This window comes from Corylus avellana, chromosome ca2, assembly GCF_901000735.1.
Source record: "Corylus avellana chromosome ca2, CavTom2PMs-1.0".
NCBI lineage: Eukaryota > Viridiplantae > Streptophyta > Magnoliopsida > Fagales > Betulaceae > Corylus > Corylus avellana.
In genome coordinates, this window is record NC_081542.1 from 43,239,529 (window position 1) to 43,253,990 (window position 14,462).

Sequence of the window (14,462 nt, forward strand, 5' to 3'; positions counted from 1 at the left end):
ACGGTAACATGTATTAGGGTGTACCCTAGCATAGATCATTTAACAGCTTAAATTTGTTGGAACTTATAAATGCCAACAAAATTTTCACTCTTTCCAATGTGGGATAACTTTCATTCAATGCTCTTTAAAACCTTCCATTTAAAACATTCCCAAGACACAAAATAATATCTATATATATATTTATTTTGAAAATATTTCAACACCTAATTCCATTTTTTATGATCACTATGGATCTGTCTTCTTCCTGTAGTAATTGTTTGGATAAGATATTTTTGTTGGGGGGTGATACAACTAGAAACAAGGGGAACGGTCAAGGCGAGTTACCACTCTTAATTTTTAAAGAATAAATAAAAGAAAGAGAAATGATAATACTTTCATAACAATAATGAGAAGTAACCCATTTGATAACGGAGTGTGCCTGAATATTAGCCCTCCTAGAAATCTTGGTCACGGCCCAAGAAGAAAAAGAGAAAATATTACAAATATATCATCCACAAGAGGTGTTATATAGACTATTATCTCCTGCTAAGATTTGGTGACATTTTTCTCTTGCCCAATTTCTTGGAAATAGAATTTATAATATGAAAAATATATAAATGCAAAATAATAAGAAATATAAAAGAGACAGAAACACAATGATTAAGGTGGTTCGGCAATATACCTATATCCATACATTAAAGTCCTATAAGCTACATCTTGTTTTATTAAATGATTTGATTGTACATAAGAGCTTCATTATATAGAAGCTAAAGGGAGAGGAGCTCCTTGTATCTTAGCAATGTGAGACAAGAGAATGGGGCTTTTATACAAGTCAATGGCTAAAGTCTCTCTTCACTTGGGCAATGTGGAACAACACACATTATCTCTAACAAGTACTATGTAGAAAAAAATGGGCTTGTCCCACATGGCCAAGGAGTAGGAGACGGTCCTCTCTCATTTAGTTAATTATCTGTTTAGAGTACTTTTGCGTTTCTTATTCAACTCCAGTGTCATTTTTCCACTTAAGAGATTTCTTTGGTATTCTTTTAGAAGAAAAAAAAAAAAAAAAAAATTGGGCTTAGATGAATGATTCTAAGTACCAATCTTTTCGCTTATAAACTATTTTCTTATAGTAAGCTCTATATCATTTCTCCTCCTACCTAATTTCCTTAGTATTACGTTTTTTTTTTAAAAAAAATCCCAATAGCCCATATCAATGTTCTGTGTGTTAAATGTTAATGCCAACTTCGGGTTGGGTTTGGGCTTGGGCTTAACACGACTCTTTCGCTAGCTGAAAGTCAACGAGCCCATATGATTATCACAGAGCAATTGCCCATTGGATTGTCAAGTCACATGTATTAGATTTGGGCCATTTGGCTACTCCAGTGAATTTGGCAATAGTAATCAGGATTACTTGTACTCTTGCTTATGTTTTGGCCCGTTTGTTTGTGTTGTTTGTTTTTTAAGGAGAAGAAAGTCAAGAAATTCATGAGCCTAACTCATTTTATAAAATTGGTTAAATAAGAAATGGTTGTCCACTCCTTATAAAAATGCCTTCAACACCATTCTTAATGTGCAGGACAATATTTTTTTTGGTCTTTGTCACGAGGTAAGTAGTGTGGGCCCCATTCATCTTGTGGTAGGCTCTGATATTATGAAGAAATTCGCTGGCCTAACTCATCTCATAAAACTGGTTCAATAAGAGATGGTTGCTCGCTCCTTATAAACATGTTAAAGGTCTTGTCCACAAGTAATATGAGATTATTTTTCAACAAAAAGCATAATGGAGGAACAGAGGAAATGGCAGAGGATAGAGCGAATGAGGTTATACTAGATGTTCTACGGGGTGTGCATGCCTCCATGTAAGAGAGTTGAGGATATGGATAGCAGTTAAAGACAAAAAATCATGCCGACTTCTAGGGGTAAAAAGGCAGGCGGTTATTAACTGTCACTAGCCACTGATCGTCGTAACCGCTAACCGCTTTAAAAGCGATTAGTTAAAAATCACTAACCACTAGGCAGTTAGTGGCTATTGAGATTTTTAAAACCGCTAACCGCCTTTATTATATAATAATAATAATAATAATAATTATTATTATTATTATTATTATTATTATTATTATTATATTTATAACATGATCAATTGACCATTAAATCACATGATTATATAAGTTCGTATATGTTATAAATTATAATTATACATATATGTATATTGAATAATATAAATGTATAAGATCAATACTTAATCATATGATTCAATGATAATTCAAATACTTAATCAAATTAATCATATTATTCATGTACAATGATAACGTGATTCATATAATATCAAATTAAGTAATTGACATTGGATTAAACAATGTGTTACTTATAACCACAATTGAAGTATTAATGTATTATTATTATAATATATATAATTATATTATCTTTTTTTTTTTGAAAAGTACAAGTAGATGTAAATTAATGTAAATTTGAGATCAAATATTTTAGAATTTTCAATATGGGCTCATTTTGGAGCAATCTAACCCAATGTGGTATATATATAAAAAGAAGCCCAAAACTAAAAATTGGCCCAAAGGCTCAACTTTAAAAGAAGTGGTTATAGCCGGCGGTTATATGTTTACTAACCGCTTACCGCTAACCGCCTAGCAGATAGGATTAATGAAATTTAATAACCACTTAGGCGATTACGGTTCGCAACCGCTTTTTCACCCTTACCGGTTTCTCCTTGATGGCGTAATTATTACAGACATGACAATCATCAACATAATTTATTCAAAACTCAAAACGTTTCCGCAACGTACATTATTCATGCTTATTTTTCCAATTAACGTTTTACTTATTAAGTCATGAACTTGCACATATATTTTTCCACATGCAACACATCTAGAGTGTTGATTAGAGCTATTAGCAAGGCTTAAGACGCCAAAATGAAGGCTTGTAGAGGGGCTTTTGAGTAGAGTGTGTGCCGTGTGATTTATTTTTGTCAAAAGTAATAGAAAGTTGATGACGAAAGAGTCACAATTGAAAGTGTCTAGTATTTTGAGGGGATCAATTGTCATTATTAAAGTTTGGTGGGGTTTCTTACAAAATCTCCCCCCACCAAACTCGCCGGGGCATACCGAACCAGTGAAGCGGTCTGGACCATACTCAAAAGTCTCAGTCCATGGCATGTAATGAAAAGTCCCATTGACCGGTTAGTTGGAGCAAATAAATGCCTGAAGCATCGCTTTCGTCTCCTACAAACCACGCCCATCTCTTGCACTGCTCCATTATCTTCTTTCTCTTGCCTTCTGGTTAGAGAAAGAGAACAAACGGTTACTCACACAGACTCATAGCAAAATGATACCGCAGCAGTGGGCGTCGCCTTGCGGAAACCAGTGCACGAGCAAGTACGCAATGCTCACGCAGATCCCATGTAACACTTTCTCACTTCTATCTCCTTATTTCTTTCAACATTGATCTCTAATTCTATGAATCTTATCGGTTAATGTGTCTTATATTTGGTTTAAACGTGCTTCTTTATTATTTGTGTAATTTTGTTGACTTCCCATATATCTCTGAGCAGAATAATTTTTCCCCAGAAAATTTTCGTTGACTGTTAGTTGGGGGTGAACCCTCGGGAACATAGGCCAATCTTTGCTAGGTTAAATTGTTATTTTTCTCTACCAATGCTTGTTTTGAGGAAATTCTAAAGTGCTTTACTTGTGCTAATCGTTTCCAATCCATTGGGTTTTCATTACACTTATAGAATTAGTAAGTAGTTTTTATATTATATTGATATTTTCAGCGGTTCCATTATACCGAAAAAGCTGTTTATTTATACCTGATTAGTAATCAACAATTAATTCAAACTTTTTTAAGATGGGGCTGTGCATCAGAGGTTTTGCTTCATGCAAGATTCTTTAAAACTTTTCTATTAAACCTTCAATCAGGTTTAGGGTTGCTTTTCAAGTAGTATTCGCTTTGAAGTCTTTGTTCTTGAAATTGTTTTGACAATAATTATTACTCTTTTAAAATCTGAAATTACTGATTGGGTCCAACATGGGTTCTTTAGGGCGAGTATTCTGCAAAAAGGGGTGTGATGCTGATGGAGAAACATGGGAAGAATGTAAGTTTTACTTTCCTTGTTTGTGACAATTTGGCTTTTAAAAGCATTTTGAATGAACATTTGCATTCTGCTCGCTGTCATTTTCAAGTCAGATTTAAATTTTTTTAGTTTGCAATTTTCTTGAACTGATCAGCATATCATTGCTATACACTTTCATTGTTTCCAAGCTTTTTATGCATCAAATTCTTAGAGCTTGATTGAAATCTTTTAGGGTATCGGTGTTGTAGTTGAGCCGGATGAATACTGTGTTATGTTTGGCAACTTGGCTCCATGTATTTCAATAGTTAAATTAAATTAGGAAATAAATACTACAAAGGAATTTTTTTATCAGAAAGTTATTATGATGTGTTAACTTATTGATGCAATGCACAATAATGGGCCAGGCCAATCTTTTTTTCTTTAGGAGGGGGTTTGGGGCATTAGTGAGCTACTGGCTGATCAATTAGTCATGTAGCTGGTTCAGGTTTTACGGCTACACTATGTGTTTAATCCTCCTCCAAATTCCAGAATTTTCCTACATATTTGATGGTGTTGAGCACTGGAATTCCCCCATTTAAAGGGAGAACCATTGGGCTACAAAGCCACTAGCATGTGAATAAGTTGTCTTATTATGATGTCTTTAAAACTCACCCTTAGATCACTTTGGCTCGGCCATTTTTTAACTGAATGATTGAGCCATGCATTGAACCTTTATATGTAATAAATATTTGGTTTGAAGAGTAATTTTTCCGAAACTAAAGGAAGTGCATACTAATTCATGGGAGCAGGGAGTCGATTTTCTTATAGTTGTTTATAAGCTTCATTTCATAAGATAATTGCATTTCCAGGCTTGGAGCAGTGCAATGAGATATGCTATAAGGACCCTGTATTGAAGGACCACCAGTGGAGTGCTTACATTGACCGTTCTCCTGGAGCTTCGGGCTACTCAGAGGTACTTTCTTTTCACCCGTGGTTCTTCCACATTTTCTTTCCTTTTTTCATGACACTGAATACCACCATTTATTTTGATGTTTATGTTGCTGTTATGGTTAAAGCCTTCACATTAAGCTTCCCGGTGAACAAAGACATTCATCCTCTTTGGTTAATTAATGTACTCTTACTAGTTTGTTTGTAATTTTATATTTCAATCAAAATGAAGCATGTAATGCGGATTCAGTTTGAAGAAGTTTTTATTGTTACAGAGGAAGATGATGGACAATGACGTCACTGTTTGGTTAAATTTGCAATATGAAAGTAATTGATTGGCTTTGAGGAAGGGGAGTAGAGCTCTACAATATAGTATGGTTATCGTAAATATAAATAGTATAATATAGAGTGGTAACGACAGACACTTTGCATAAAAGTTTGAATAATATGGTCAGGTGTACTAGATCGCTGCCATAGTCTGAAGTTCAGAACTTTTAGACACAACAGGTCCTTCGCAACTTTTGGTCTTGTACACTTGCTAGTTCCAAATGAAAGTAATTTGAGGGCCTGGGGGAGAGGATTTGAGCAAATTTATGTAAATTGAAGTGCCATGGTGCTTTGTGCAATTGATTATAGATTTGGAGTGACTTGGTGGAGATTTGTGATGTCACTCAAAGGACAGTTGAAAGAGTTAAATTGCATATTGGGGATGCTTTTTTTTTTTCTTTTTTTTTCCTCCCCTAAAATTGATTTTAAACCCATCCCAACTTGTAAGAAAACTTTCCTGTTCGCCTTGACCAAAGTAACCTGTCCACTCTGCGTCTTGCTTCCTTGCTCCAAAACCATAAATTCAGATGCCATTTACTTTGTGGGTTACCTTTGTCTTAGAACATGTGACAACTACACTTAATTACAGCTCTTTAACAGCCACAGTTTACACAAGGGCTTGTCAGAAAAGATGGCTTTATGAACCTACTGGAATTGGTGCTCTTCTTGATAAAGCATATCCAACAGATTGAATTGCTTTCCTTGCTGATTCAAGACATTCTATTTGATGCTTGAATTCCTGGTCTCTGGATTTGAAGGAGAAAGCCAGTATTAAGATTTCACGATAATAGTACTTTTTATTTGTAAATGATACGCATACTGGTGGATGATAATAATAATAATAATGATGATGATGATGATGTAGTTCTGGAGGTGTTTTACACACTATTAAGGATATAGGATATATCTGGTTAAACTTTGTTGTTGTAATCTATGCTCTTCTAACATTCTAGTAGTTTTAAAATTATGGAAATGCATAACTTGGAAGTAAATAGCAGGGACACTGTTGACAGTGCTTATCTTTCCAATTCATTGAGTATTGATTGTTTCTGTATACAGGAATGTTTCCATGCTTGTGTATCTGGCTGTGGTTACAAGGTTAGTTTGCTCTAAACAAGTTAGCTTTTGGTTTTAATGAAAATTATTTGGAAGAAGATTATAAACACAGTTCTTTATTAAGCTTTAGATGGTTGTCTCTCTAGTTGCGTGAAATTCCTTATGCTTGTTTGAAATTGGCACCGCATCATGTTTACATTTGTGTCTTAATCATGGAAGGATGATTTGGTAACTATGAAATGCATCTTTGAAATTGGAGGATCTTTAAATTGTTTGCAATTTTTTTTTTTTTTTTGGTTTCCTTAGCGTTTGTAATTCTTTCTTATGGAATGTCATCCAAGTACTTTTCTGCTTAGAGCCTGTTTGAGATTGCGTTTGAAAAATAGAGCTTTTAAGTTAAAAAACATTTTTTTGGCAAAAACTTTATTTTTAAGCTTTTATCAAAAGTGCGTTTTGACTATTTTTAGGTTTCTTGGACCCTTAAAAGCACTTTCAATTTTTTTTTTTTTAACCAAACGGGTACTTTTTCTTCAAACGGACTTTTTGAGTGTTAAAAGCGCTTTTAGGCCCCTCAAACGCACACCCAAACATGCCCTTATTGTCCTTTGCATAGTCAATGGGCTTTATGGTCTTAGCAGTTATGATGTCAACTTGATGACCTTGATACAGTAATTTCTTTCTTGCAGGAAGCTCGGTTGCAAATATTTGTTTGGAAATTAAACAGCTTTTCTTCCCCTTCTCCCACTTCCCCTCCTGCCTTGTTGCCATTTTCTCTTTTTCTCACATAACCATCTCCACAAGTGCAAGAGATGCACAATAAATTGGCCAGTCTATATGATCCCATAAGTTTGAGAACTCGTATAGTGCACATTATATCAATTCTGGGTAGGAAAGAAATATATGTATTAATATATACATGCATGTAGCTATGTATCACTGGGCTTTTTGTTTGTTAGTTTAGTTTCCCAAATTTCTGGCCATTACTGGAGAATCATTTTCGGTGCACTATTTTGCAATTTTTCCTATAAATTAGATGCGGTTATTTGCAAAATTTTCATATAAAATAGGGGCAATACCTTTTTAAATTGCATTGACTCAATTTTATTTGTATGCTGCAGTTTGATATTCTCTCAGAGACAGTTGACAAAGTTCGTCCGAACAGGCCACCTAAGCCTCCCCCGACCCCAAAGCCGACCCAAAAACCTGTTGATCCCAGTGTGACTGTTGAAGACGTACCTTGCACTTCAGCATAGTGAGAGACAAAACGTAGATTACTGACAAAAGTATACACTAACGACGCGTTAGTTCCATCATAGACCCTTTTTTGTTGACAGAAGGTCATGTTTTTTATCCATCTTTTGTCCTTCGTTGGGTTCTACGAGTTTAAACTCACATAGCAGCTAAGTACTCTTTCCTTTTCATTTTCTGATAGCATGCCTTGGTGTACTTTTTTGGTTCCTGTTCAATGTCGATGAGGACAGAGAAGTCAGTGACACATTTTTTTGCGAGTTTCATATTATGGAACTTCAGAATGTATCTCCTTTAACTTCAATAAGAAAGTATACAGAGTTTAGCCAAAGTTTGAAGCTTTTTCTTTGGTAAGTTAATGCATTTTGCACAATAGACATTGCACTCTTATTGCTCACAGGATTGTGATTGTGTGCCAGATTAATCCTACTTTTAACATAATTGCAGTGCTTAATGCTGATATTGGAGGATTGCATTTGAGATATTTAACTACTGGGATTTTTTTGTAAAGCCCCGGTTTTTTTTTTTTTTTTTTTTGACATGTCCACACAAGGGGAGGGGGATGAGAGATTTGAACTAGTAACTTCCGCTTCATTAGGCATGGTCCACAGCCGATTGAGTTATTCTTTGGGGACGCAAAGCTCTTATTTAAAACTTCAGCATTGTATGCTGAATTTATTTTCTAGAGTTAAAGCTCATAGCTTAAAATTGTGCGGATAACAGGTCCACTCTTTTATTCTCCCTTGGAATATATATAAAAAAAAAAGGTTAACTTTGTTGTAATATTAATTAAATAATTAAAAATTTAATCATTAAATTAATATTATAACACCCTATTCTCTATTTAGACCATAATATTTATCCTATGAATATTTAAAGTAATTATGAAATTCCGCGACAAGCCATGGCAGTGTGTAATCTGTCTCTATAGCATCACTATCATATGTTCTAGTCTACAACTATGTTAACTTTGGAGAATAACTTGGCATGTTTATGGTTGGAGAATAACTTCTATAAGGTCTTGGCACAGATTAAGATCTTGTGCCCTCCAATAAGGGCTTGAAAAATCAATGCGAAACACCTTAACAAAAATAAGCAAAAATACCAGATTTTTATTCATCAATCACTAAAAGCCTTTCATGAGCTTTTCTTATTCATCTACCTAGACTCTTATTGGAGGTGTTCCACGCTAATTTGTCAAGCCCTTATTGGAGGGCACAAAGGTCTTGATTTATGTCAAGACCTTATAAAAGTTATTCTCTTATGGTTAAGTAAACTTAATTTGGTGCACAGTATATATATTTTGGGAAAAATGCTTTAGGTGGACAGTTTACATGAGTGTCAAGTGACACAATATTAGTAAAATAATTATACAACAAAAAAAATTTGACAGGTGAATTGTGTTGCTGGAATAATAAAAGTGAGTTGCATGGTTTTCCTAAGCTATCAACTATCTCATTATGGACTTGATATTCAAATTTATAATATATTACGTTAGTTTGTAGGAAATTTATAATAAAATTTAGAATTCAATGATGATTTTGAAAATTGAGATGGAGGCGAATATATAGCACGGCTTTTCTTTTTACCCAAAAGGTAAAAAACATAAAAAAGGGGTAAAACGGGTTGTCAAACTATTTACTTTTGAAAACCAACTTTATGCAACATAGGATTGCCAACAACAATTACCTCCCATTTCCAAATGGCTTTAGGGTTAAATTATAAATACCCCAAGGGATTTTGTTGCTTTATTTTTTATCTTTTAGGGTTTGATTTTTATCACAGGAGGTTTTTGTAGTTTTGATAATAGATCAAATTAGTCATTTTGTCAGTTGACCATTAGTTGACTTAACGGAAGTCCATGTGAACCAATTAAATGTTGACACGTGGCATCTAATTATTATTATTTTTAAATTAAAAAAATGTATATTTTTTTTTTCAAAAAAAAAAACAACAAAAAAAAAAGAGAAAAAAAAATTGGGGGAGCCACCCCCTTGGACATTTGGGGGTAGCCGAAACCATCCCCAACCACCATCGGAGGTGGTTTTGGCCACCCCCTTAGCTTTAGCCACCCCCAAATGGCCAAGAGCCACCTCCAATTTTTTTAATTAAAAAAAATAAAAAAAATTAAGTAGGTGTTACGTGTCAATATTTGATTAGTTTTTATGGACTTTCGTTAAGTCAACTAATAGTTAACTAACAAAAGATTAATTTGCTTTATTATCAAAATCACAAAGACTTTTTATGATAAAAATCAAACCTTAAAAAAAAAAAAAAAAAAAAAAAAGAAAAAGAAAAAGAAAAAGAAAATAACGAAATCCCAGGCTATTTAGTATTTAACCCTTTGGCTTTATTCTAACGCTGATCGTAGAGGCGCAACAGACCGCAGTCCTAAAACGACGTTGCTACCCAGAAAATTTCAGAGACATTTTGCGGTTTCAAATCTCAAGCCGAAGAACACTAAAATTCAGAGTCGAATCAGGCAAAAAAGAAAAAAGGGAAAAAGGAATTGGTCTGAGAATGCCTCAGGTGAAGATAATCGCGAAGAATTTCATGGACATGGTGGCCTCCTTGCCCGCCATGAAGCTCGACAAGCTCTACGAGAACGCTTTCATCTGCGAAGCCATTCTCAGGTCCTCCTCCTCTCTTTCATTCTACTCTTACACTGCTCCTATTTCACTCTTTTTCCCCTAATATAGACAAAACTATCAGTTTCTCATATTGAATTGAAAAAAAAAAAAAAAAATTCACACTATGTGCTTCTTCAGCAACAATGATGGACTGCTTCAGAGTGAGATTGCGTGGAGTTATATAATTGAAGTTTATTTCCTTTCCAGAATTTTTTGTGTGGCTATAAATTGCTCGAAGATCAATTTTTGGTATGCAGTAATTGTGGTTAATGTTTTCATTAGTGATATTTGCTTTATCGCCAATATATTGTCAGTATATTCTTTATATACTTGGGTGTTTTATGTTTTGTAGATGTTTGTAGATAGTGGATCCAATATGTTGAAAATTTTCTGCGTCTCGTTGATTTACATACACGCAGTGGAAGTCTTGAAGAGTTTATTGTAGTTAATGTCAAATGGTTAGTTCTCTGAGATATTGATCGAATTTGTGGTTTTTGTTTTTTGGGTACTCAGGTCTCTGCCACCTCTGGCCAAGAAGTATGTTATACAGATGTTGTACATTGATGTTCCAATAACAGCCAAGTCTATGGAGGAGTGGGTGCTTCCAGATGGGTCCTCAAAGCATAGAGTCGCGATTGATAGGTTGATTCAGTTACGGATATTCACTGAAACTGCTGACAGGTAAATGGATTTTCTTTACATAATACTTCTTGTGTTCTTCTGAAGATTTAAGAATTCGTTGACCATATAAGGTGTCCTTTTGCTTCTTTGAAAGATTAAACATAAAAGAGTAAGATTGCTGAGGAGATAAACTGTTTCAAGAAAATTTTGTTCTTTATTCTTTTTTTCACTGCAGTATGACCAAAGCGCTCCTGTATATTTTATGTTGATAAGATGAACTCTTGAATGTCTTGTCATTGTGGACCATAGAAACGAGGCATGAATCTATTGGGACATGTTGCCTTTTAGGAGGGAATTATTTTCTGCACTATGAAAGCACATTTGGAGCTTGCAACAAAGCTGTTAGATCTTTGGAGTTTGACTTAGTTTGACAGGACATCCATGCCCTTGCTCCTCTGATCACAATGCTTGTTTTGTGGGAAACATGCCCAGATTTGGAGCCTTTTCCTGATATTCTGGAGTTTTAATCTCGGCTGCCCTGATATTCTGGAATTTTAATCTCGGCTGCATGGAAATGCATCAAATTTCGTCAGACTTTAATATATGTGTATCCATGAAAGTTCTCTACGTTCATTTTTTTTTTTTAAGAACTAAATTTACATTTCGATACTGGTTGCATATTTTGGAAGTTCCAAAATGCCTAGATTTGTATGTTTTTATTTTTGATATACGTGCTGTAGAATTTATATATGTTCTTTGAGATGACGTTCTTTCACTATTATCATTCTAATATTCATGTTCAAATTATTGTAATGTAGTTTTGATCCAACCTTATTCTCTCAGCCTTTACAATGAACTTGATGTTTTGCTGGCAGGAGAAGGGAAACAACTTACAGAATTAATCCAACATTCCAGACAAACCTTCAAAAGCTTTTAACACTTGGGTGAGTTGAGATTCGGATAATCTTTTTGTTTTTGTTTTTGTTTTTTTCAGTTAGCTTAGATGAATGTGTTTCTTGCCCTTGGGGATTATTCTGTGAGGTATGGGTCGTTGGGAATCTAATAATAAAAGAAAATGGGATAAATCTACCCTGTTTCATGTATTCTATATGTGACTCATGTAGAGGTTACTTGATCTTTATTAGTTCCAATATAGTGTTCTAAAGGATCCAACTCAGGGAAAATTTTGAAAAAGCTGCAGTATGTAGAGTTTATTTTCTCCGTTTTTGCTCCAATCCTCTCCACCAAAAAATACAAATTACAATCATGGATGTCTAGTTGCTAGCCCACTTGGTAAAATATAACATGCATTACTTTTTTTTGCTTGTACTTATCATATGCTGCCATGTTTATAATGAATGTATTTGATTTATGATATCAGATTGCTTAGATTGTTAGATTTACTGAATAAGCATAACTTGAATGCCTATTATCTCATTTTTGTAATGACATTAAAAAATTTAAAATATGATCCGGCAGTCAACGGTGGTTGGCTTAATACAATGTTCACGACAACTTTATTTTGGATATGACCTTATCATTTGATATGCCAGCGAAGTTTTACCAAGGGAACCAATGCCTTCTGACATAACTGTGAGGCTCCCAAGCTTGGAGGATCTTGAGGTTTATGCCCTTGAACAATGGGAGGTGCGAAGTTCATCTATATGTTCCCATTTTCTGTTTATTCATACGTGTATTTAGAAAAACTGTCTGGCTCTTACTTACCATGTTATTTTGTGTGATTGGAATTTATATCACTATTACAACTACTTATTGTTTAGTTTCTTGATTAATGCTACTCTCTCTTTTGACATGCTATTGTGTTAAATTAGTGTTTCTTGCTCCAACTTATAAACTCGGCGCAAGCTGAAAGGCCATCAAATATCAGCTCTTCTATGATGAAAATTTTCCAGCGAGGCCTTTTGAGTCAAAGGTCCTTCTTTCTTGTTTAGCATAATTTCTCTCAATGATATATATGCCTCACTTTCTTGTGTATTTATGAGTTTACTGTATCTCATGTCTGGTTTTTGATGTGTATGTGCATTTTTACAGGGAGAAAGAAGCTCCACGATTAACTGAAAGTGGTTTCCAGTTCTTGGTATGCATCATATGAATGATGAGCTGCTTGCACTTCTTGTGATGTGTTTTACTTGAAGTTATTTTTGATCTCTGAAAATTACAGTTGATGGACACAAATGCACAACTTTGGTACATCATCAGAGAATACATCTCTAATTCTGAGGTATGGGATAGTGAGATTCCTTTGGTAGTTCCCCCATCTCTAAAAATAAGTGTTTCCTCTACACTGAAATTTTATCAATATTTTCAAATCATTATTTAGATCTGCTTTCCTTTTAAAACACATATGATACTTAATGATCATTGTTGAACTTTGATGGTTATTAGAACTATTATTCTCTTATTATTACTTTAACTCAGTAGGGCAGTGCAACTTCAGCTTTGTTCTTCATAATACCTGTTATTCAATTTAAATCTGGATTTCTAATTTTGTTCCAGGAGCGAGATGTGGACCCAGCCGATTTGATTTCATTCTTACTAGAGCTTAGTTTTCATGTCACAGGAAAGGTATTAGATATACCTTTTTTACATGTTGCGTTAACTAATCTTGGATCTTTTTGACAATGGTATTTGGACCAAATAACATCTACTAAGATAAAAAAAAAAAAACTAGTTAGGGGGTGAGGTCCCGGATTTACCAGATATGGGGGGTGGGGGGGTGGGAAGGGAAACTAATCCTTCTAGTATATGTGAGACCTGTCTGCTTGCTTTCTAGGGAGTTTCTTGGTCATTGCAGATCTCACGTTGGCGTGATGTTGCTGACTTCTTTATTTGTTAGGCATATAATAGTAACACATTGACGGAGATTCAGAAGAGTTGGATCAAGGACCTCACAGACTTGGGATTGGTTAAACTTCAGCAGGTATTCTAGTTATATTCTAGTTTCTGCTATTCTTGGTGTAGAATGTGGTAGTGATCCCTCAAATAGTAATTCAAGTATTAGTTTGCTAGAAGTTTGATTTTCTCTTCTTTTGGTGGCATATGTCCAGGGGATGAACGAGAGTTGGTTTATACCTACTAAATTAGCTACCAATCTTTCAGTGTGCTTAACAGATTCATCATCACGGAAACAAGTATGTTTTTTGTGAAGTCATGAATTACCGTTCATTGAATATGTCTAGCTTTTTTCTTTTCTTTTCTTTTCTTTTCTCTTCTCTTTTCCCTGTCTGCAGTTGATTTTTCTCTTTTTGTCTGGTTGCATTTGATTCCTATCATCATTCTTGTGTGTTTGTGATATCACTGTCACCTAGTATATAGCCTTACTCCTGAATGGAAGGCAATAAACAAATTACTCTTTCAGTGCTTATAATTGGTTTATAATTCCGATTTGTGCCAAAAGGTAATGTAATCAGTGCCTCTATACTCTTGCTGGCTTGGTCTCTGTAATAGTCTGTCTGCACATGTTCTTGGTGGCTTGGCTCACTAGCTTCCAGAGTAGCCCAAGTGTTGCTCTATTTTAGATGGAGCCTCAGAAGAACTGCTTGTTTCTGCTCATTAGTTCTTTT

The 14,462-nt window shown here is 34.6% G+C and overlaps 2 protein-coding genes across 2 annotated transcripts; both read left to right on the forward strand.

The window, feature by feature from the left end:
* The first annotated feature begins 3,083 nt into the window (after positions 1 to 3,083).
* Positions 3,084 to 8,028, forward strand: LOC132171112 (uncharacterized). Its single transcript, XM_059582337.1, has 5 exons — positions 3,084 to 3,397; positions 4,037 to 4,090; positions 4,918 to 5,021; positions 6,383 to 6,421; positions 7,498 to 8,028. The coding sequence occupies exons 1-5, from the start codon at positions 3,322 to 3,324 to the stop codon at positions 7,630 to 7,632; spliced, it is 408 nt and encodes a 135-aa protein (XP_059438320.1). The 5' UTR covers positions 3,084 to 3,321; the 3' UTR covers positions 7,633 to 8,028.
* Positions 8,029 to 10,002: 1,974 nt separating this feature from the next.
* Positions 10,003 to 14,162, forward strand: LOC132169858 (general transcription and DNA repair factor IIH subunit TFB2-like). Its single transcript, XM_059580809.1, has 11 exons — positions 10,003 to 10,260; positions 10,771 to 10,938; positions 11,754 to 11,822; positions 12,432 to 12,525; positions 12,711 to 12,811; positions 12,931 to 12,976; positions 13,061 to 13,120; positions 13,396 to 13,464; positions 13,736 to 13,819; positions 13,947 to 14,030; positions 14,130 to 14,162. Exons 1-11 carry the CDS (start codon positions 10,148 to 10,150, stop codon positions 14,160 to 14,162), a joined length of 921 nt encoding a protein of 306 aa, XP_059436792.1. The 5' UTR covers positions 10,003 to 10,147.
* The last annotated feature ends 300 nt before the right edge of the window (positions 14,163 to 14,462 follow it).

Bases quoted from the DNA above. Each gene is read 5' to 3' on its own strand.
- LOC132169858 (XM_059580809.1), top strand. From the start codon at position 10,148: ATGCCTCAGGTGAAGATAATCGCGAAGAATTTCATGGACATGGTGGCC. The intron at 12,526-12,710 runs GTGCGAAGTTCA...GTGTTAAATTAG, and splicing joins ATGCCCTTGAACAATGGGAG to TGTTTCTTGCTCCAACTTAT. The intron at 13,465-13,735 runs GTATTAGATATA...TTTATTTGTTAG, and splicing joins GTTTTCATGTCACAGGAAAG to GCATATAATAGTAACACATT.
- LOC132171112 (XM_059582337.1), top strand. From the start codon at position 3,322: ATGATACCGCAGCAGTGGGCGTCGCCTTGCGGAAACCAGTGCACGAGC. The intron at 4,091-4,917 runs GTAAGTTTTACT...TTGCATTTCCAG, and splicing joins TGGAGAAACATGGGAAGAAT to GCTTGGAGCAGTGCAATGAG. The intron at 5,022-6,382 runs GTACTTTCTTTT...TTCTGTATACAG, and splicing joins GAGCTTCGGGCTACTCAGAG to GAATGTTTCCATGCTTGTGT.